Below are 25,406 nucleotides of genomic sequence, written 5' to 3' on the forward strand. Positions count from 1 at the left end.
TTGACAGAGCTCTGCTATATTAACCTTTTGTGACACATGTATTGATGAAGAAGGTGGATATCTTTGATAGCTCATTTCAGGATGGCCAGACCAAAATGGAAAAAAATTCCTTAAAAATACAGATTTGCATATTTCATCAGACTATATTAGTCTATAATAGCAAATAAACCAGAGTTAATTACATTCTAATTAAAGTAAACAAGACTTGCTTAAATCAAGATTAAGTCATAAAAAAACAGCATATCTGTCAGGTTATAAAGAATCTTGAGCTGGTTACCTTTATCAGTATTTTCATCCTATTAACCAAGCACATTTTAACTTTCAAATTAACATTGTAAGTAAGTTCTGTTGAATAAGTTGAGACTGTACGTACTCAGAGAAAGCACACTGAAGAGACAAATGTTTGAAACTTAAGAAGTTCAAGGTCATCAAAAGCATTATAAGGAATCATGTTACACTTTCATTGCACTGTTTACACAGATTGCATAATTGCTATAAATAGCACATGAGGAATCTTACAGCCAAGCTTTACCATAAAAACCCTATCACTTTGACCACTCTTTTAATTGACCACTCTATTTTTTTCCTCAAAGAGTAATCTTATTTTATCCTTACCAAGTCAACCATAAATGGAAATTAGAACTTTCTCTATCTCTATTTATTTGACCACCCTATCATGACAAACTATTATGAGCAATTTCTTTTAGATAACATAAATGGTGGTTCAGAATATCAAAGTTGGGATTCAGGAAAGTTGCCTTTACATGTTTTAATCCTCCAAGATGGTAAGCATTTCACTATGAACTGTCAAAAAAAGTTGAACTTTCTGATAATTCCACACTAAAATTATTTTGGCTTTGATGATTTCCTAATTAATTCAATTATTTAAAATCTTATTAATTATTTTTTTCTGGGTGAATTGATAGGGTTTAAACAGTACAAGAATTACATAAAATGTAAGTCAAATTTTGACCAAAAATGACAAAAAAATTCCTTAAAAATACACATTTGCATATTTCATCACAATTTGAACAAATCTAAGTTGGGTTATCCCTAGGACCTGTATACCAAATAACAAAGCTGTCTGACCAGCGGTTATGAAGAAGAAGATTTTTTACCAAAACACCTTTTTTGGCATTAATTTGCCTATTTTCAACAATATCAAAAAATTAAAAAAATAGTTTCTCAAAATCATATTTTTCATCTACACAACAAATATCAAATCAGTAAGTACTGCGGTTCTCAAGATATTTGAGTGGACGGACGCCTCACAAACGGACATACATACATACATACATACATACATACAGACTGACGACGGACGCCGGACGGATACCCATCCCAATAGCTTCTATAGACTATAGTCTATAGTAGCTAAAATAAAAAGTAGTGTACATGCATGAGCAGATCGTGGTAAGTCAAGCATCCAGGGCATGACATCTACAAGGTCAAATGTAAAGGAACAGTCCATTTAAAATGATTAATCTTGTTGTCTTAGGTTCCAAGTCACTCTGCTTGACAATTCACAGACAATACATCTTTTGAACAATCTATGGTGACATATAGTTTTCATCCCAATGCCTGATTTGCATTGAATTTACTAGCTGCCGGCAAAATAGCTACAACTCTCCTTTACTATCCAGACCACCTTGATCTATGCTACTGTTATCTTTCTACCAAATATTGATGATAAACTAAACTTTTCTCTCATTCCAAAATCTCAAAGTCATTCTCTTCAAGGAGATGCCCTACCAAGACTATGGAACTTCTATTGCAAGCAGTCTTCAGTGACGGTTAATACTAAACTTTGTACAGACAACTTCTGAACTCTGTATTGGACACACTTTACAAAGACAACTTTTGAAATCCATATTAGACGAAGCCATTATGGCTGATTGTGAAGATTTCCCCATAGGATTGCCAAAACAGACAAGAATCTACAAGATAATCCATTCAGGACAAAGCAGCCTATACAGGACAGTCTGTGATCATCACTGAAATTTTCAACTTTGTAGTGCTATCTGTATACTATTACATGCCACTTCAAATTCTACAAGACACAGTCACATGAACAAACCAGGATATTTGAACTGAATTGTCAATTCTACAGAAAAGCATACATATATACCAGTACATTTTTGACTACTTCAGCTACTGAACTCTAAGCAACTAATACACTGATGATAAGAATGATACAAACGTCATCAGCTTTCATTCTGCATCAGTTACATACCGGTACATACCCTTGGGTTATAGTACAACATACTTTCTGATTTGTCATGGAATGGTCACTGCTGCCTGATCAGACCTGTATGTAAAACATTGCTTTCTATCTCTTGAACATTGGTTGCATACAAAAATGAGATTTGTGTCTGTCATAATATTTCCTTTCCATAACAGTACAGCATATATCTATCTGATATCAAATTATGTAGACTAAATCTGTCTGATACCAGATATAGGCAGACTGCACCAGGCATATATCTGTCTGATAACAAATATGCAGTCTACATCTGTCTGATACCAGATATATGACTGCACCAGGCATATATCTATCTGATATCAAATATGTAGACTACATCTGTCTGATACCAGATATATGCAGACTGCACCAGGCATATATCTATCTGATATCAAATATGTAGACTACATCTGTCTGATACCAGATATATGCAGACTGCACCAGGCATATATCTGTCTGATATCAAATATGCAGACTGCACAATATATCTGTCTGATATCAAATATGCAGACTACACCAAGCATATATCTGTCTGATGCCAAATATGCAGATTACACCAAGCATATATCTGTCTGATACCAAATATGCAGACTGCACAAAGCATATATCTGTCTGATATCAAATATGCAGACTTCACACCAAGCATATTTGATATCAGACATATCAATATGCAGGCTGCACCAAGCATACATCTGTCTGATACCAAATATGCAGACTACACCAAGCATATATCTGTCTGATACCAGATATAGGCAGACTGCACCAGGCATATATCTGTCTGATAACAAATATGCAGTCTACACCAAGCATATATCTGTCCGATATCAAATATGCAGACTACACCAAATAAGAATCAATTCAATCAGACAAAAAAACTTTATTTCATGTTAATTGCCCTTCCAACCAATATGTGGCTCATCAAATGGAATTTGAAGCAAAACTAAAGAGATATTCTCATTGAAACTATTGCATATCTTAAACAATTAGTATACTATGCAGCTGTTGTAGATATAAGTAGAATGTGTCTTGCAAGTTGTTTAGTTTATCAACTGAGTAGCATCAGAACAAAATATGCCAAGATGTTTCAGAACAATAATTGTAAGATGGTAACACGCTTCGTGCTCTCAAAAATTCAGAAATATATTTACGTCATACCTGATTGATGATATGGAAGGAGTCTTCATAGGCTTGTTGCCATGACTACCAGACTTGCTTACAAACGCCGATGTGTAGATTGGGACATTTGTCTGTACCTGCGAGGGCAAATAATTTACATCTTAATTTACTAACAATGGTACGACAACCTCATGAATTCATCCACTGAGAATTCCACCTGAAGGTAGAAAGTCATTATTTCTGTAAACAAGAGATCAATATAGTCTGCCCTTGGGACTGCATTGCCGTGAATTATTTTGCAATATACCTGTATACGCGCATCTATCCTTCTAACCACCAGAGTTTGGTATATACCCAATTGTTTTTAATGGTGTGATTGGACTACTATACAGGGTAAGAGGGCTACTGCACACACGTTGCTTAGCTGTTCACCCTCAGTTTCCCATGAACAGGTCCACACTCACCATTGATAACAATGGTTGGGGCCAAACCATTGTTGTGAAAGGGTTAAACAGTACATTCATGACATCATTTATCTTTGGCAGTGAAATATTGAGCTGTATTGATAGAGACATTATAACATCAAGTTCAGCACATGTTTAACCCTTTGAGCACCAAAGTCAACTTTGGCCACCTTTATAAAATGTAACCTACACAATATTTTTCAGAATTTTTCCCAAGTAGCCAATGAAAAGTAATGTCCATTTGGTCAAAAATTATCAAAAAAAAAAAGTTACACAAAATTAATAAAAAATTGGTAAAATTGTGCACAAAAATTATGGCGGGAAAATTTACAGCACTCTACGGGTTAACCTTGTCCCTCTCTGGTTAGGCTCTCTTATTGTCAGCAATGTTTGCAGAGCCACTCACAGTGAGCAGAAAGAGCTGCTACCGTTGCAGATTTTATCTGGTATCATCACAATACTAGCAAAGCTAAGCCTAACATAAGAATACTACAAAATGCTTTATACTGATGCTACAACTTTTTCTTCATAGTACTGAGTTCCCTCCACATATGTATTAAATTTAGTAGTTTCTCTTATAACAATCTGTTTTTGGTATACCAAAGTGGTTGCAAACTTTGACTGTAAGTACTTTCCTTTCAATCAATTTTAAAGTAACACTTTGTGAATCCAATCACAATTCGTTCAATGGAATACTCACCTGAGATTTTGATATCCTTTTTCTGAACTGTTGTAACGTTGATGCAGATATTTCCCTGGATGCTGATGTTGCCATCTTCATGGATGATGACAGCGGTCTGCTACCGTAGCTTGACTCCGATGACTTTCCATCACAGAGTCTCTCCAGGGACTGGCTTCTTCCAAAAGAAAGCTTTGGAGGTGACAATGGCACATTAGTTTGTTTCAAACTACCACTCATACTACTGGAGCTGTGTCTCCTAGTATTTCGTCCATCCAGTCTTACATTTGATTCTCTTCCTTCTTGTGATCCTATTTCCTGATTTGGTTGGAGATCACTAAGCCTCAATCCTCTTGGACTGTTGCTATGGATACTGCTGAAATGCTCCTTTGCATCATAGCTGCTATGGAGAGAGTTACCATGGTAACTTTTTGGATAATGATCATGAATGTTTTCTTTTTCATCAGTTTCAAACTTCACATGTGAAGACTTGCGGAGAGGATGATTTTCTGATGAAGTGGATGATCTCGGCGTTCCTGGTGGTTGAGGAGATGAACTCCGGGATCCTCTGAGACTGGACCTGAGTGGAGAGCTTTTGATTCCTCCATTTGAAGAGCCCTCAGGGCTTGTTTGTGTATGGGTGTGGCTTTTGTACCTGTCCTCTCGCGAATCCAGCAGGCTTTTTCTAACGTAACTGGTATTTGTGTTTTCACCATTGTAGACATTTAATGCACTCTTCGTAACAAATGGACGACGATTGTATGCTATATCCTCAAAACCCTGTGGGCTAGTCTGGGTATAGCTACTGAATGCTCTGTGTTGAGCTCTAAGAGAGTCACTCAAGGCATTGGTACGGCTGATCTCCTCCCCGTATAGAGTTTCCAATGGATCTGTTTTGGCATCATCATGGGTTTTGCACTCTCCATTCTGTGTGGTTACAGAGCCAGTATAGGGTGGTATATAACTAGCAGTGTCAGACAGAGTCCTCATTGGTTCTGTTAGATTGTGAAATGGACTGGTTTTCCTTTCACTCAAGTCCATATTCGGTGTTTGCCGCTTAAAAGCTGATGGCGTGTTGGCCGTCAAATCCTGATCCAGTGGCAAGCTTGGACTGACACTCCTGGAAGAGTAACTCCGTTGTGGAAAATCTCCATCGATTTTGACACCATATGATGAAAGTCTGGATTTCTGTGTAAAGTCCTCCCTTTGTCTGGTTGATGTATTGTTGACACCAGAAAGACTTGGAGTACCTGTATATTGTGGTATGTTATCACTTTGATAAGGCACAGATTTCATTTCCCTATCCTGATATTCAGGAACCAATGCACCACTATAGGTCCATGTCTGTTCTTTTGGAGACTGCTCACTTGTTGTTGTGCTGTATTGTGACTTTCCTCTAGAAATTCCAGAACTATTGAAGTGACTGCTGGGAGAAGACATGCTGTCATTTATGTCAGTGGTCCGGACAGGAGGTGGAGAGTAACCCCTCCATGCATGTGACTCACTATGATATTGATGTTGGGAATATGGTTTGTAGTCTTGGTCATTTGATCTTGACAATGAATCCCTGAAGCTTGTACTGTCTCTGATTTGGTGATCTGAACTAACATGAGATCTGGTTGATGGTTCGTGTTTTCTGTAAGCTGGGGGTGCTACATACTTTGGTGATGTTTGCTGACTGTCTGTAACTCTTGAAGTCAGTGTGTTACCTCTAGTAGAATAATCAATACCATACTGTTGTTGATAACCATTAGTATCACTATGCATGTGACTATAGTCATATTTAGATGGTGTTGGGCCAGTATGTACTTGGTGATTTCCATAGCTCTGTACCTTGCTACCCACAGTGCTGTTGTGAGAGCTGAAATGAGGTGTACTTTTGCCGTGAGAATTACCATCAGGCACATCTCCACGCAATGCTGTGTCAGATGTCAGTCCATATCTGGATCTGTAGGAGTCTGTCTGATCCTCTACAACATGACCGCCAGATCTAGTTGTTCTACTGTCAGTCACATCTCCATAAGTTCCAGCAACATCTCTGTGATATGACTGGGAATATGGCTCTGTATACAAATTCCTATCATCCACATCTGCATAACCACTGACTCTACCATGGCTTTCCTCTGGTGACTTTCTGTAGCTTCTATTCTGTCTTCCACCACTTCTTGTATATCCGTGTGATTCAGAAGGCACTGGGTGATACATAAGTTGTGACTCGGATGGTCTTCTTTTGAGAGTCTCCAAGTTTGTAGCCCTGGAATACTCTTCCCGAATGCCGTCCGTCCTTCCATCTGTAGAATAATGATCATCAGCATATGCAGAGCTTCCGTAGTTAGAACTGTCAAAAGACCTATCTAAACTTTCTGTATAATGACTTCTGGGAGGTTCTACATGGGTATATTGACTGACACGGGGTTCAGCATAACTATATCGACTTCCAGGTGAATTATTAGGGCTTCTGTGAGGTGATCTTGAGTGTTCTAGATGATCATACTGCTTTGTTTCATCATAGCCGTATTTTTGTAGAGCTGTCTCCCCATAAGCATAACTGAATCGACTCTGTGCTGGTAATTGCATCAAGCTATCCTGTCCGGGGATCAGGAAGAGTTCGGAGACATCATCTTGGCTTGTGGTGATGCTTGATGGTTGATATCCAAAGTAGGGTTGACGCCTTGGATCACGTACATTGGATGTTGAATGATACGATGCAGTTGATAAACCTCCTATGATTAAATTAAGAAAATGTAAAAGTTTTGAATAAAAATGTAAAGGTTCCTAACAACAGATGTCGATAACAACAAGAATACTACTAACTAAACTGATATAAATAGTGATACACTGTCCTGAATAGAAAAGAATTAGTACAAAGAGAAAGAAATGAAAACACTGAGATGTGTATAAAACTGTTCTGGATACTTTGCTGAAATTGGAGATGTTATGTACTGTAGCATTAATTTGCAGACTGAAATATGAACAGCTGGCTGTTGAACATTTACTCAAACTTTGCTGACAAGCATTAACAAGCATTTTCAATATTTCATAATTTTATCATAGAATAGTTGTATTCCCCTCACCAGAATTTTCACTCTTTGTGGAAAGTTGAGTCTGTAGACTGCTAAAAGTATTTTGAAAGTACAATTGATGGAAGCTAAATTAGCTGTAACGTTTGATTTATTTCCTATCTAATTGATTCTCCATCATATCCTGAATGTAAAATATAGTTTGTTATTCTTTGTTGCATTGTATGACATTCAACTTGACAAAAAAGTCTGCAAATGTGTAATTTCCAATATCATTACAGAACAATTAAATTTTATCCGGACTAGAATTTGTTTGTCAACAATAATTTTGCATTTCTATAATACTTTAGCAATGCTGAATCTGCAACTTACTTTTAAAGACATGAATCAAATAATGTGAGCGTTTTCTGAACTAAAATCATGACAATATTATGAAACTTTATAGCTGTGGTCCCTGTAAATAGCATCCATTGTCAGAGGATGGGTGCAGTAGCTGCAGACATTATTGCTATTATTTGAACAATGTCAGTAACATCTTTTTGGTGAATGTGAACCTCAGTGTTGAAGGCATGTCTTTGGTCTTGTAGGAACACCGCAATTCATAGATGCTATGCCACACCTTGAGATCACTGGTCTAAGGGGTCTTCCAATCGCTTTGTCATGCAAGTGAGCTCCCTAAGATTATGTTGATTTTTAACATTGTTGAGTGTGAATCCAGGGTTTTTCAGTCTTACTGATGTGATGACTGTGAGAGTGTATGAAGTGGTGGGAATTTTTACTATGACTGAAGGGTGTAAATTTACATAAAACTAAAAATCAACTGATTCTATGTTTAAAACATAATTAACATTGTTCATGCTATTTTTTACTTACCTTGATAATCTGTAGCACTGTTCATATCTGCCATATGTAGAGAGGAAGAGCTGCCCCTTCGATAGGTCGCCATTCTGGTATCTGATTCAGTGAGAGACTGAATGGCAGTCAGAGGTTCTGCCAACCACTGCCCAGCATCTTGGTGGATGGCCTGTACACAAACAAAACAAACACACAATGAAACATCTGCTGAAAAAAGTTGTAAAAGTTACCAAAAGATCAACTTCCTGTAAGATAATCAGGAGCGTCCTGGAAACAAGACAATACTGTTAATGCTGACATAATATTCTCTTCCTTAAAATTGCCAGCATTGTTATGCAATATCTGTGATGGCATACAAACACTTCACTGAATTCAGCCTGACAGACACACCACCAATAGCTGGTGTTGTTCAGTGTTGCTTAAACACACACTCTCTGCAAAGTGACAGTCACGCTGCACTCTGTGTTGATAGACACATTCAAGTCAGCCACTGAACAAGATGCATGTAAACTTGCCTGACAAGACCAAAGCAAACATCTTAACCACTGAGGTGTGTTGAGTTTTAACAGAACAGGTACTCTTAACAAACACATTCACACTATTTACACATGGGGAACGTGCACAAGTATCAAACAATTCTATGAAGTCCTCACATGTTTTCTACATGTTTATCAGTTTTTTTTAACAGACTGGAGATTTCAACAGAAAATTGTAGAACATTTCTGTCCTCTAGGAACACATACAGTACATGTAGTAAGGCTATTAAGGTAGAACGCACCTCAGAGACAGTCACAGATATTCTGGCTCTCAGTTTTTTCACTATTGTCCTGGTCTACCACATGTGGCAGCTCATTTTACAGCTCATGGCCTGCGAAAAATTTTCATTGACTAAGTTTTTTTGAAAATCTAAATTTCATTTCCCATAAAGTTAACATAGGGATGTACCAAATATTGGTAAATCACTAAATGTTAGGTAATTTGTCTCTCTAGTAATAAATTTGCATGTTGACCCCTTATTTTTATTCTTGATTTTGTAAGGCAATAGTTGAAGTTTCATCTAGGAAAGTTTAAGCAAAAGTTGAAGTCTTTCACTTTCGAGGCGCATACTAACTTAACCAACAAAACTCTTAAGTTATAACATGTAGATTTAGCAAAGTTCAGTTATAGTTCAGTTTCATGACAGCACAGAAATTGACTTCTAGATCTTTGTATCAACTTTTTTATCATATTTTACAAAACCTTTATGAGTTTGAAATTTAGGTCAATGGACGTATGCATCTTTTCATTAATCTACACCATAACAGTTTATACCAAAGTTAATAGACCGTGGGAACACTGATCAATACCGATATCATTCACCCTACCTAGGACCAGACTAATTGTTCTCAATACTTTGGACTTCTACACAGCACAATGGGGGAGGAGGGGTTGTTGAAAGGGTTGGAACTGGTATAGTGTTACAAATCATGATTACAGTAGATGTTGACCTGGCAATGCACCAATGACACAACATCTACACATACCTTGATATTTTTTGTGATAGAAGGTACTAGGTAAGTTAGACATGTACGACAGACATACCGTTGTCTAATAATGTTTTATTCACACAAATAAAGTTTTCAGAAGCATACAGTGATTCCAGGCTCAAATAAAACTTTGTTTTCTGTCATTTTAAAAAAAGGAGGTACATTAAGACTGACATTTTAGCTGTGATAAAGTTTAAATGTAGCCATGGAGACAAAGTCACAAGAATATCGGTATTTTATTGTTCACCTCAGATGACAATGGTGGTCTGTTTGCTCATGTGACATGACTACCTCACATAAACTCATCATAAAATAGCCACCTTTGTCAAATTTTGTGAACAAACCATTGATTTGCTTTAAACTGGTAATAGATGCAAGCACATCTTCATCCCTACTTGCAAAATATTCCATTTTTTATAACTTTAACCTATTCACAGCAATTCCTTTTTCAAACTCTACTGATAGGTGCTATTACTCTTAGAGAAATAATTTTGCTGGCGTTTTATTTCTTTTGTAAGATTAAAAGGCCTACAACTTTTTGGGTCTTTATCTATAAAGAGCCAGATTTCAATAGCTTGATTCATGACACTCTACATAGCTATATAGTTTTGTAGCATGATTACATGTTTTACAACTTACCAAACAGCACATGTAGATACAAATATCTCACTGTTTAAGGTAGTATGCGCCCAAAAAGTGAAAGACTTAAACTTTTGCTCAAACTTTCCTCGATAAATCTTTCAACCATTCTCTTACCAAATCAACAATAAAAATTAAGGATCACAGTGCAAAGTTTGGAACTAGCGAAACATATTAGCCAACATTTTGTGATATTTGAAAATCAAAATGGCCGCCATTCCTGTGTTAACTCTACGGCGGAAAAATTAAAGTGAAAGTTTTTCTTTCTGCAAGAGCTTTAAAATGAGCCCCCACAAGTGATAGAGCAGAAAAGAATTGGAAAGATTTGAGAGTATGAATAACTGTCCCCTAGGCGCATTCTACCTTAAAAGTTTTGTATTTTATTTTGCAATGAGCTGTGAAACATTGCATGATATATGTCACAAGTCGATGGTAACCAGTCATACTGTGCTCCCTAGATACAAACGCAAAAATCTCCTTGCTGGAATCTTGGCTAAATGGTCTGGTCTGGAAGCCACTTCACACAGTTTTGAAGAGTTAAATGATATAATGTCAATAGTTTGTGTGTTTTTTTGAAGTATTGATATTTTTCAGCGTCTATAGCAACTACAAAGTGGTTGTCAAGTGTTTGAACTCATCCTCTGTGTCTCTAGGGTGACTATCACCAACTATCAAAAACTTTTACAATCTTTTAATCTTCAATTTTGGCTCAAACAAACTGCAAAACACCATACTTGACAACAATGAATGCACGCGTGTGCCAGGTTGAGTTGAACTTTAAACAGCCACTTCAAAAGTTTACAAGGAAATAGCTGTGAGAATGCACTATACACATGATTAAAATTCAGACTTTTGGTAAAACTGTAGAGGTTAAACAAAAATGAGATCACACACATTTCCGACCACAGGTAAGTGAGACAAAACATTCACAGTAATGCTGATATAGAGTTCCAGTATACCTTGCACCTGACACTGTTATGCAGACCATTATCTTACTAAATCACCATAGATACTAGGTACACATGAACTTGTTCAGGCAAATCTCTGTCGCTATCATTTTTTTCTCAATCAAACCATTGATGCATGAATGGCACTCAGATACTCCGATGTCTTATCATGTAAATCAGATCTCTCCGTGGATTTCCCTCCAATGGGCCATACACAACAACTTTTCCACTTCACAAGGTCTTTACAATTCCCAGTGACATTCAATTGGCAAAACTTTCTGTCCCATTTGTTGGACAAAAAGTTGACATGAAAATCAAACACAGCCAAGATGCTGGCAATTCTCAGAGGTAAAAGCTTTCAAAGAGTTGTGTTCACACTTTGTATTGTAAACTTTCGACCTGTGCCATGTTTTCGTAGTCATAACCACTGACCTGAGCTGCCTTGATTTTTTTCATAAAAAAAATGTAAGAATAAAAAAGTACAAATTATCCAACAGAGTTCAGTCATGGTTTAATAAATTCAATATGAACTATTGCAAAAGCAGTAACTGTTACTTTATGCTACTTACAGCAATGTGTGGATAACTTGCTGATCATGAAACTCAATAGCCAGTTACAGTTAGTGCTACAGCAAGTCTGTACAGGCATTCGGTACTCACCAAGTTGTGATACTGAATTCAATACACCACTTGTAGACACCACAGAACAAACAACAGTAAAACACTTTCATAGTTACAGCTAATCCAAAGTATATTGAGTACAGTTGAGATTTTTTCACATTCTGGAGTTTCCAAAACTATCTCCACAAGACACAAAAGCAACTCACGCACACATGTAGTAGCAGTTAGCTAGCCCGTAGTAAACTGTTGACTCAAACATCCGAGTCGTACTGTGCAGGACAATATACCACACAAAAGCCGGGATTTAGGCTAATCAGCATAAAAATACCCTGGGCTGTCTGGGCAGTGTGCAGCTATGAATGAACGCCTATTTACAACTCCATAACAATCAAACTTCACATCTCATTCACTTTTTGCAGGTTCTTTCATTCACTCTGTGCAGTACAAACTTATATAAAGCATGGTATACCGTAATAGTTGTAGAACCATGTTTGCAGTACATCATCTCTGTAAAATTATCAAGAAGAACAGAAAAACTGCAAACTACCCCTGCAGATAGTTTGTATCCTTGACTAGCTGTGTAAGTAGGAAAGATACATTGTAAGCTATTGTGACAATATAGTAGCTGTAAACTTTACAATGTATCCATAATCTGACTTGTATTCAGAAGCTGGGTAAATGTATTTTCGTGTACAGTGCCCTGGGTAGATGTATTCTCAATTGCTACTCAATAGGCAAGCAAAACATACTTGTAATCTCAGACACACATCCCAGCAGGCACATTTTTATTGCCAAATGAATGGGTAACATGTGATGATTTAAACCTGTATACATAGGAGTTTGTCAAAGTCAGAGATAATATGAGTACAAAGTGGCAAAGTCTGAAACATTTCAGTCAAAATATGGTACATTGTTTCTTTTTAATTTCAGTAAAAGTTTCATGTCATGATGAAACAAAACCTAAAATAAAAAGGTAGAATCATTCAAACTTAAATATCTAATTTTACAAATGCCATTTGGACACTATTTTCTTGTACATGAGCAATAATATCATCTCGAAAATTCTCAAAAATCCAAATTTTTTTTTTACTGAAATCATAAAATCCCAAAATGAAACTGGACATTAGACATTTCTAAAAGACCTACAAGTATGCATTTTCCAGAAATCATCCATAGTGGGATTTTGCACTATGGTCCTAACATATTTCCAAAATAGAAAATACAATAGTTAATTTTTCACTCAGGAAAATACACAAAATGTATAAAAAATATGGAGGAATTTTCATAGTTTTCATAGTTGTCACAGAGCTATTTATGACATTTCAAAAATCAATCACAGGGTGATAAAGGTCAATGAACTAATGGGGTCATCAAGTGGTGATCTTACCATAGACAAGTCACTTGGCTTTTCTCAGCTGCAGTTAATGGCTGGATCACATTTACCACACAATCTACATAACAGTCTACCGCTAACGTGTCAGCCTGTTGAATTTTATTCCTTCAATTTATCCTGTGTTGATATTTATATGCCCACAGACTTGAACTGGAGCAAGTCTAGTAGTACAGCAACTAATATAGATGTAAACACAATACCCTATGCAGTATACATAATTGTATTTCCCAGGGGACCTAATGATGGTGACATCACTGAGAAAAGTTTTAGCAATTTAGAAAACTTGAGGTGATAGGCGTGTGAGTGAAAACAAATGTGTGGTCATTCTCAGGGCAAAGGGCATACTCTGTTACTTAAATCACAGTCCCTGTGCTTAAATATTCAAATTGTGGTTTAATATTCAAAGTGCTGTGAAATAACGGACAAAGTCACATATTCCAGATTTATGGAGGTAAAACAGATTTTTACGGCCATGCTTTAATCATTGTATCTTTGTTCGACTTTTTTTACTTGAGGTGAAGTCAGTTCACACATTAGGAACAACTGATTCTTTGTTTACACTTTTGTTTGCACACATTGACAAATAATCACGTGGAATAAATGAACCCAGTGTTTCACACTTTGCCAGTTAATCCACTCAGTAGGGATCAGGTCAAGGGTCAGAGCAAAGGTCAGAGGTTATCACATTTAGTTACACTCTGGCAGAAATACATACTGTAGAAAAATGATGAAAGATAATGGCCAACCATCCACAACTTTATGACAAATCTGAAAACGTTACTTCCAATTAACTAATCAGAAGTAAGTCCATATCAACATGTACTATGGAATCTATTTAAAGATCACATCACCATGGTAACTTGCATTTTTCCCTCTCTACGAAAGACAAGGATAAACATGAACACTGTTGCAAGTAACTTAAGAAACCCAGTCCAGACATGTTGAATACTTCTAGAAACAATGAAATAGATCTTATCGAAAATTCCTCAGAACGGAATGAAACAACAAAAAGGAAGGGGAAATGCTTAGATGAAAAAAGTAAACAGTAATTGCTATCAACTTGGACTATAATAAGTGAACACAACAAAAATTTCAGGCCTTGATTTCATAAACTCGTAGCCAATCTGTTTTCAAATTTACATCCTCTATACTTTGGCATAAATTAAGTCTCATACCAAAGTCAAACCACAACCTTCCTACATTGTATCAATCATAGCTCAATTTATGCTACATTGTATCAATAGAACTAGAATATATCTTTCTTTCACAGATTTGACTTTGTTGTGTGTACCAGTACTTTGCTGTTTCTGTGCTATTTTGTGTCTATATTTGTAATAATTGGCAATGTGTTAAACAAACTTTGACTCAGTATTATTGGATTCAGTCCAGATGGGAGTGATTGTGATTATTTTTGTATCGATCAGACCATTATGTATGCTACATTGCATGGATGACCACAATGTAGGCTACATTTTATACATTGAACCACAATATATTATATTGTAGCAATCAGACTACAGTGTATGATTAATTTTATCAATTGATTTACAATATATGCTACATTGTATCAATTGATGCACTATACATGCTACATTGTATCAATCAGATCACAATATATGCTACATTGTATCAATTGAACCATAACATACCACAATGTACATGCATGGTACCCTTTCAGACACTATCTGGACATCACTGAGCTTTATAAACAGCAAATTGAATTAACAGGAACTATCTTCAAGACAGGCAGAATACATTGTCAATCAGTTTTCATAAACTAAAGCCTTCACTTACCATAAGCTGAACAAGGATGGTTGCATGATTACTTCGTAGCTGATAATTACTTGTACAATGCAGTGTTGTCCTTTTTCAAGAATTACAGCTTAACATTTCTAGATGAGGAACTTTTGACCTACCAAGTTTTAACGTACACAGCAAATCTGACAGTCAACAGACATGCTTGGGCACCGCGCCACTGGTTCCCACCATCAGTGTGGGTGATGTCTACTACACAATGGAATGTAGAATATCTGTTGCTCTAGGGCATGTTCTGTTGACATACCATGGAGGGATGATTCTAACATTATCATCTACGCTGTTTCAAAATCATGAACAAACACACTTTTCCAAATTCTAATCAGATTTAACTGAATTTTCTCTTGTTGTTATTGTGTAAGCCATGTTTTTTTTAATATTGACTTGACTACTTATGGAGAATACTGTACAACTTTCACACAGCGAGTCTTTGTATACCACGACTTCTTTTCAATACAGATCTCCCTTGCCTTCACAGCTGTTCTGTTTTATGAGAATGTTGTACTCTGGGTCAGCACAACTAATCTTAAATACTAAGGCACTGTGATTCACGCTGTGAAGTATATTACTAACATATTGTAGAAACATTCATTGAGGCTGAATAGAACTAAGGACAGATGCTGGATGCCGTTAATTTCACAAGACTATTCATTTCCTTGGTAACAAAACTATTATATATGTTGAAAAGCTAATATTTACACTATCTGATTAACAATAAGTCAAAAAATTTTTGATATGCTTGGAACATTTTAAATGTAATTGTTAAATTCCCAAAGGACAGTTCATCCTAGGCTGACTATTTTTAAAACATGACAAGTAAAGTTTATCTTTCACGTTATATTTGGAAACGGTGACACATAGATTCTGATACTGACTTCAAAGTTTTTCCTTTGGTAAATAGTGGTGAATGTTGACTCAAGATATTGGATGCTTTATATTGAACTTGCAAACTTGTTGACTAAAAACATTGTAACCCTAATATTGACTTAAAACAGAACATTGTAAACTTCAAGGAAACTTCAAGTTTGTCTGTTAATGTTTCAAGGGTACTGTAATGTGTTACTGTAATAATAAATAAATTGCTTTATGATCTGCTCTATGTACTTGAATATCTAAACTGTCAATATTTATGGTAATATTTATAAAACATCAAACAGCTCATGTAAAAAAATTGAACATATCAACTGCCTGATTTCTTTGGCACAGTGTTTGTAGAAACACATACGATGTCTCAGTAGTATAAGACATCTAAAGATCTCAATGGACATGACTCTAATAGTAGAACTGCTTCAACTGTTGCAAATAAGACAAAGGAAAGGCTACATACCCTTAGTTTGGCACACTTTGATAATCTCTATTTGTGAAAAAACTTTCAATATTTTGAAGTAAAAAAAAGGGACAATTTTTCCTTCATATTTAGCGATTTATATGGAAAGTACTTCAGACTGAGGAATTTACGGAACAGAATTGGCATTGAAGTGGTTTTATTATCAAAATTATTATAATATTTTTATTGAATATAAACTGGTTCTGAAAAAAGCATAGAGTCAAGTAACACATGCTGGCAGTATGGTAACTGACTTCAAAATGAAATATTACTCAACTGCCTGTCATAAAAAACTAAACCTGCAAAATGTAACTCCTTCATTTCATTGTTGAACCCCCTTCTTCCTCTGAATGAGATACTTATCATAAAATCAATTTCATAATATTTGGTATTATCTTTATTGTGATTTATAATAATTCACTGAAAACAAATTAAGGTCTGAGCCTCTCCTTACTGAATTAGGTCATTATAATTTGTCAGTTTTTATGATCAATGCTCCTAGTATATGATCATTTCCATTTTAACCCTTTCAACACTGTAATATTAGGGGAACATTTTACCAACTTTTACAAATTTTTCTGTAATTTTTTCCATGATTTTGGACTAAATGGACATAAATTTTCATGGGCTACACTTTTTGACCAAACTTTTTGGAAAAATCAGAAAAAAATTGCCTACACATGAAAGAAATTGTTGACGTTATATTGTATAAAGGACACAAAAATCGACTTTGGCACTCGAAGGGTTAATGTGACAAAAGATAAAATGCACAGTTCTGCTATGTGCGGAAGAGTCAATGAAAGTTTGCCAGTGTTGGTAGTATTCAAGTATTAGAGTTGTCAAGCACTATTTGAAGATGCCATGTAGTTTATCAGTACAAGTGGTAGTTGAATGCTATTCAATGACAGATACACTGCACAGAGATCAAACTGTCTACGGTACCCAGTCATGTAACCACACACAGTTTACCAATTGACACATCCTATTAATCAATGTATGGGGTAGTTCTGCGGCAATAACCACAAACACATACAAAGACACATATTACTGTGTGTGTCACAAATCATTATGCAAAACTCTCACCTGATTGGACTTAGAGTATAGTATACACTGGCTGATCAACATCTTTACTTTGTTGTCAAGGTACAGAACGTAAAATTAGCATTGACCAGAATTCGCGTGATATTCATTGCTCACATAGAGTTAGACACAATGAGAGAAGGATTTAGGTCATTTCAAGACTGTACAAGTGCAAGATCTAGCATACTTTAGAAGGCACATATTGTGAAATCTGGAAGTAAAACACTTACGAAAAAACACTGTGGTAAAGTGTTCGACAAGACACAGACTGAACAACAGAATTATATGCCTGCATTCACATATTTGAAGAGGAGTGTGAACAAAATATAAAACTACTGAATTGAAACGGGTTACTCAGTTACTGTCCACTTATACAAATACTTATAGCTAACCTTTATAACTACCGTACATTCCACTGTTGTCAAGACAACAAGAACATGAACCAAACAAGAGAGTCCTACATCATACGAACAAAACACTGTCATTCAATATATGTTGTCTAATTTTCGTTTTCCTTGTACAAACAATTTTTTTCAGAAACATACAGATAATGAGTATATGAATACTGAGGAATAGTGGTATTGCTTCTAACTGTCTTCTGCCGACACCATTGTGTACTATAGCTGTCTTGGGGTGGGTTAGGGGCAAGGATGAACAGATTGGATTACTTTGTGAGAAGCAATAAAAGTGATGTCTACACAATGTGCATCTAAATACCTAAATACCAAGTATCTCTTCTATTGTAAACTGTTTGGGAATTCTGAACTGAAATGCACAATAAACTAAAAAGATATACAACACATGAACAGTACAAAAATGCCACTGGTACAACAAGTCCATACCTGTCCTCAATACATCCCACAATATGTGGTATATAGCTGTAAGAACCAAAATGGGCATAATCTGAGTTTGTAATACTATGAAAGAATTTTTATTATCAATAAAAATTATTATCTAATTATTATCTGCTGCTTTGAAGTGGAACAGTACTTCCATTACGCGGCTTGCCTTTTTCTTTCTTTCAACTTTTTCAAATGGCCATTGTTGGAGAACTGCTTTTGAATAATATGAATGTAATACAGGGGCTGCTGTAACAACAAGGGCGTTTGGTAGAAATTTCTGAAAAAGTCTGCCTAGTGCACTATGCTGTCACAAATTTACTAACCTGTTCACCCATTCCCTTGTGAACAGGTCCACAGTCACCATTGACAACAATCGCTTTGGTCAAACCATAGTGTAGAAAGAGTGAAATTCGAAAGGATGTGTAAGTGCAGCCTTGGTACAAAGTCACAACTTCACCACATTACAACCATATTTATCAGCATACTCAATATGAACACATTTATAAAACTTTTTTGTGAGATGAAATAACAGCAGCAGAAACTGATAATTTTAAGGTACAACACAGTCCCTCCACCCACTGTGGTACAACACTGTTCCTCCACACACTGTGGTACAACACAGTCCCTCCACACTGTGGTACAACACTGTTCCTCCACACACTGTGGTACAACACAGTCCCTCCACACTGTGGTACAACACAGTCCCTCCACACTGTGGTACAACACAGTCCCTCCACACTGTGGTACAACACAGTCCCTCCACACTGTGGTACAACACAGTCCCTCCACACTGTGGTACAACACAGTCCCTCCACACTGTGGTACAACACTGTCCCTCCACACTGTGGTACAACACAGTCCCTCCACACTGTGGTACAACACAGTCCCTCCACACTGTGGTACAACACAGTCCCTCCACACTGTGGTGCAACCCAGTCCCTCCACACTGTTGTGCAACCCAGTCCCTCCACACTGTGGTGCAACCCAGTCCCTCCACACTGTGGTACAACACTGTTCCTCCACCTACTGTGGTACAACCCAGTCCCTCCACACTGTGGTGCAACCCAGTCCCTCCACACTGTGGTACAACACTGTCCCTCCACACTGTGGTACAACACTGTTCCTCCACACTGTGGTACAACACTGTTCCTCCACACTGTGGTACAACACTGTCCCTCCACACTGTGGTACAACACTGTTCCTCCACACTGTGGTACAACACTGTTCCTCCACCTACTGTGGTACAACACTGTTCCTCCACCTACTGTGGTACAACACTGTTCCTCCACCTACTGTGGTGCAACCCAGTCCCTCCACCTACTGTGGTACAGTACAGTACTGATCCATTATCAGGAAAAAGTTGAAGAAAACAGATGAACATCTGTTGTGAAATTAATTTAAGCGATGTATCCCCTCCCGGCCCATAATGGAGGAAAGCAAACTTTGCACTCCATAATGTACAAGGCTTTGCCTAATGCATTATGGAGTGTAAAGTTTCTATTATTTTAGTTTTGGCAATGCCAGTGAATTTGTAGATGTAGAAAACATCTGAGGCCACAATACTGGATAATTTGATACATTATCAGTAATAATCTTGGCATATAATGTCACTAAATTCACTGGTATTTACAAAGCTATAATATAATTACGTTTATTTGTCCCTTTTGAGAAAACTCTTCAATTATGGCACTATATCCCATCATCTATCATACAATAGTACAGATATCGGTACTTAGGTTCAATTAGCTCATATCATTCAAACATTTCAAAACATAGATTTTGTTTTTGAACAACTCAGTGGGGCAAGACAATTTCAGGGTGGTATATTCTCTTCTCATTGTTTAAAGCCCACAATAGAATCTAAATGCTTGTTGATGACACTAAACTACAATCTTGGATTGATGCCAATGTGTGTTGCTATGATCCCCTCGCAGTGGCTGAGATATTCTCCAAGCCAAGACTGATATCAATTCATCTCGTCTGATAAAGACGCTTCGTGTGCGAGTAATCTACATTTCCTTTCCCACCAAATCTCACCTTTTCATCGCTGTAGGAAATTAAAGTATCCACTTTCTATAACTTATCACACAGTAATAACAAAACACTGTAATAACAAAACACTGATTCTAATTAAAAATTGACTTGAGAGAAAAAGGTTATATATGGATGGAATATACTACAATTTCATGGGCTTTGTAACACTGCTTCACAATAGTTTTGTGCAAACTTATTTGCATATTGTATGTTGTACCTGATTGAAGTCTTTTAATAATAAAGGTAGCGTGTTGCATAAAAGTTAATCAATGAAGGTACAAGCCCTGAAGCCATGGCGTACATCAACATTTATCAATCCTAAGGGTACTGTATGACTGGTTTGGTAAGATTAATTTCCCTTTTGAAGTAATATTGACAGGAGATAATAAAAAATTGAAATGTATGTGTCTGTTTGGCCACCTAGATTACATGTATAAAACCATGCAAGATAATACTATATGCAGTGCTGTATTTACCTGGATTTTAATTTCATTTTAACTTTCTCACTATGACTAATCTAGTGCATTAATTGGATAGCACACACTAAACTACACAATTTCTACATTCAAATGTTATATCTGACAAAATACGGTGAGAAAGTTTTGAATTTCCCCGCAGTAATGTCTTCACATCATTGCTGAAAACTCTAATAAATTATGCAAATATTGAGTAATTATTTATGTTCCTCCTCGTTCATGAGATTCATCTAATTGCAAAATATAATCAGCCAAAATGAACTGATAAATTGTCGGTAACAAATTTTAAGGATTTGCAAATATGGCAATTTAAGCCCTGACACATACGCTAATTTCATGTGAAAATGATAAAACACTGTTTAATAAATCTTATCTTTTCCAGTACGACTTAAGAACTGATGTCATCAATCAATAAAAATATTGTTAAGCTTCTTTCATTTTGTTTAAAACAACAAAGTGATTATTCAACATGAAACTACTGGTAGTATACTTGTTGAATGCTGTAGAGATTTTTTTGAGGTTTTCATTGATTCAGTCCATCAAAAGGCAATGCCTGTTTTTAGATCTCAGATCAGTATAAAGGCAATATGCATTATTTATAGAACAGGAACACTTACCATAGCAGATATTTTGTCAATTGTATGGTACATGCATTAACCCTTTGAGCGCCAATTTCAATTATTGCCGCCTTTATAAATTTTAACCCTGATAATTTTTTCAGATTTCTTCCAAAATTTTGATCAAAAACTGTTGTTGATGAATAGTAACATCCTTTTCGTCCAAAATTACAAAAAAATTCATAAAAATTGGTAAAATTTTGCACTAAAATTTTGGCGGGAAAATTTACAGAACTCGAAGGGTTAAATGAGGTATATAGTACTCACTTCAATATGAACACCAGCCATTCACAAAAGCAGGTCACACTTTCTCTAGAAGAAAAATTGAGTTTCTACTCTTATGATTAGACTTCACTCAAAATAATGACCAAAATGGTAGTCATGGCAACAGTTGCATAATCATCTACTTTGTTTTGCTTGACTTCCTACATATTAAAGATAATCTTTGTCATAAGCAAGGTCAATATTTATCAATAATCTTGGATTAACAATGTTTCAAATGTACATTTGGATATGTCAGAAAAAAATTGATGCAGTATATATTTTGTCTGAATCCTAAAATACCGAAATGACAAGCTTGAAATAGTTTATCAAACTGATTCCCTTGTACCTCAGTCCAATGTGTGTACAGCCTCAGCACTGACAAGAGATGCATAAAAATACCGGGTACAAGCTCACTATGAGCAGACTAAATTTGCTTAAACACCTTGGAAAATGCATATGCCATATTATTACAATCTAAAATTTTCTACTTTACAATACCTGTTCACTAAATGACAAAATTCAAAACACAAAATTCAAAGTGGCAAAAATACTATATGTATTTTCTCATTAAAAATTTGGTCATATTTTGCACAGGTACTCCCAAATGGATTCAGCTCCTTGATTTACACGATATCATATTGTAAACCATATACCTACCAGTAACTGTTCAAATAATGTTCCTTGTAGTAATAACATTTGGTATGAATTGAGATTTTTATCTTTGAAAGACAAGCTTCATTCAGTGAATATCTTAATAAATGTACTTTAGTTACAGAAACAAATTTTAAACATTTTCTGTGGCTAAAGTTGTAATCTTCTCTCCTCTTGACAGGCTAAATCAGTGGTTATAGTTGATAAAACCACGATCTCTGTGTTCTCTGGTAACTTCTGCAGATGCACCCTTGGATAATTTAGATAATATACTCTATTGACGTAGGCATGTAATAAATGCAAATTTAGTTTGCAAACTCTCTCATAACAGCATACATAGTGTTTTAGGATTTGATCTGATGGTGGTCTGACAATAACACCAAGAACTGAATAGTGTTTGATTCATCAACAGTCAAGTCTGAAAGCCATTTCCTTTTCCAACAAAATACAAAGCATGACAATAGCATTGGAACAGTCACAACTCATTAACCCTTTTCCTGCCAAGTCGGTGAAAATCCGCTTGAAATTCGGTGTAGCTAGAATCTGAGCAGCCACGGCCGTTATCCTGCCAAGGCGGTGGAAATCGGGCTACTTTTTGGTACCCCCTTTCCTGCCTAGTCGACGGAACTACGTGTAGCAAACCCTTGCTCGCGCTAGGGGTCGTTCGAGGACAGGTTTTGGGCGAGGAACGGCGTTTGCTCTCGAAATGGGTTCACAGAGAGTCCAAGGACAGGAAAGGTGCGGAAGCTACCCAGCCAGTCCCCCACCCCGGTGGGGGACTGGTTTTTTTTTGGGGGACGAGTAGCGTACTTGGCAGGTTAGCACGTTGACGTATTCTAGCGGAGTTTGGGTTAACTTGGCTCTGAGGCACTACATAGATTGCGGCCGAAATTGACCGTCTCGGCAACGCTAATCTGTAAGGCAACCGCCTAAGACCGCCTCAGCTGGTGGTGCAATTTTTTGCCAATGGTGCGAGACGAAAATCACGGACTTGGTCCTGATTGACGGGAAGTGCGGACGGATTTGACGGACTCGGCTTGATTAGTCCCTGACATGGAACTGATCCGAACGGACTTGAGCGACATTTGTGAAGGGTAACCACCGCTTTTAACCGACTTGTTACCTTCTCGAAAAGACTACCCACTCAGATGTCGGACGTTGTCGGCTGCACTTGGCTCTAGACGTTCAAGCCGTGCAACGAAACACACCGCCTCAGCCTTGCCTTCAGGAACATGGCCTCAAAATTTGATACCATTGTTCACCGACTTGGCGGCTGCGGTTAGGTGCGTGAACCGTTGTTCACCGACTTGTTACGCCTATGTTGTCCCTGTGAAGTTCGGCTAACGGCCGAGTCTAACGGGAGTTGGCAGACCTGTGTTTGGTTTATACCGTAGTATGACCGACTCAGGTAGAGGTACCTGTCGGTATATTCCGAGTTTTACGCACTCGGGCGTCAATGACGGGTCGTCATCACCGCTGATGACGTAGACGTGCTGGCCACGTTATTTGAAGGAGCCATGTTTTTGCCCAACGGACGAGGCCGAGACAGCCGTTGACAATTTTGGCATCCTTCATCTTTGACCGCCTTAGTTGGGTAAGCCGCTCGGCAGGCGACGGTTATGACCTAACAAGCCGCTGAAGCACTGTTCGTTGCGTACAAGAACGAGACGGCCAGTCCATTACTGCTTAATGGGCAATCTGTCGGGTTGGCTTGTCACCGACTTGGATGACAATACGCCCTGCGCAGGCGTACTTAGAAGGGACATGAGGTTAAAGATACGGGTTTCCCACCCGTACTAAACATGGGCTTGGGGCAACGTCCTTGGGTGGCAGGTGCGCATGCCACGTACCCAGCTGGACGGAATGTCAAGTTGAGATGCTAATGACATTGACTATGTTATGCTAAGTGCTCGATTGATTTGCATCGCAAATGAGTATTATTAGCATATCAAATGGTGCGGACAGGCAATTTACATGACGGGTAGGAATGTCAGCGCCGGTTGGTGGACTGATTGCCGTAGGTCCATTATAATAACAGGTGGATGCATATATTAACACCCCTGCGTCCAATCATGTCCAGGGCTTTGTTTCCCTGTGGCTTTAAAAGGGAGGGACCTGCTAGTCTGTCGACACTGTTCCAGACATGAGCTTGACGGACCGCAAAAGTTTTCTGAAGGCGAGCAGACGACTGAAGCTCAAAGATGCAGAGTCTCCGGGCGGTAGTGGTAGCGATCGTTGTGATGTCCCTAGTAAACGTTCTAAGAAGTCGGGCAAGAAACGCTCCCGTAAGGCGAAGCCATCTCCGGCTGAAAAACCCAGTGGTAAGCGTAAACGTAAGACCGATCGTTCTGCCGATGAGGAGATGATGACGGGTCACCGTTGCCAGTGGTTCTCACCCGGCTGCTCCGGAGAGACTACTTCACCTGCAGAGACTACATCTGCTCTTGTGGGAGATACTTCACCTGCACAGACTACGTCTGCTGCTGCTAGTGAGACAGTGAGTAATGAGACGGCTGATGCCATTGGTTCTCCCCCGGCTGCTCCGGGAGAGACACCACCTGTGTCTACTATGAGCCCTCATCCTGCGTCAGGAGAGGTTCCTGTGCCCAGTGCGAAAGAGCTTGAGTCCTCGTCATCAGCAGAGGCTGCCGAGCCCGCTCCTGCCATAGTTTCGTGTGCTGCGATGTCCCCGCCGAAAAAGATAGTGCGGAGGGTTCGTTATCAGGATAGCCCACCTGATTTTGAGCCAGATATGATCCTTGATGCCGCTACGGGCGAGTTCAGGCCCAGACGCCCAGA

At 37.6% G+C, this 25,406-nt stretch overlaps 1 protein-coding gene across 5 annotated transcripts in view; it reads right to left on the reverse strand.

Moving 5' to 3' along the window:
• Positions 1-25,406, reverse strand: part of LOC139137710 (uncharacterized) — a 107,180-nt gene that overhangs the window by 37,354 nt on the left and 44,420 nt on the right. For 4 of the 5 annotated variants that reach the window (XM_070705949.1, XM_070705947.1, XM_070705952.1 and 1 more), the window contains 3 exons: positions 8,395-8,545; positions 4,523-7,224; positions 3,398-3,495 (listed from right to left, as the gene is read on the reverse strand). In XM_070705949.1, coding sequence (XP_070562050.1) covers positions 3,398-3,495; positions 4,523-7,224; positions 8,395-8,545 — 2,951 coding nt within the window. Of the gene's footprint in view, positions 1-3,397; positions 3,496-4,522; positions 7,225-8,394; positions 8,546-12,147; positions 12,338-25,406 lie in introns of those variants that run through there. The other variant, XM_070705951.1, reaches the window with a different exon arrangement.

Source organism: Ptychodera flava, chromosome 7 (assembly GCF_041260155.1).
Source record: "Ptychodera flava strain L36383 chromosome 7, AS_Pfla_20210202, whole genome shotgun sequence".
Taxonomy (NCBI): domain Eukaryota; kingdom Metazoa; phylum Hemichordata; class Enteropneusta; family Ptychoderidae; genus Ptychodera; species Ptychodera flava.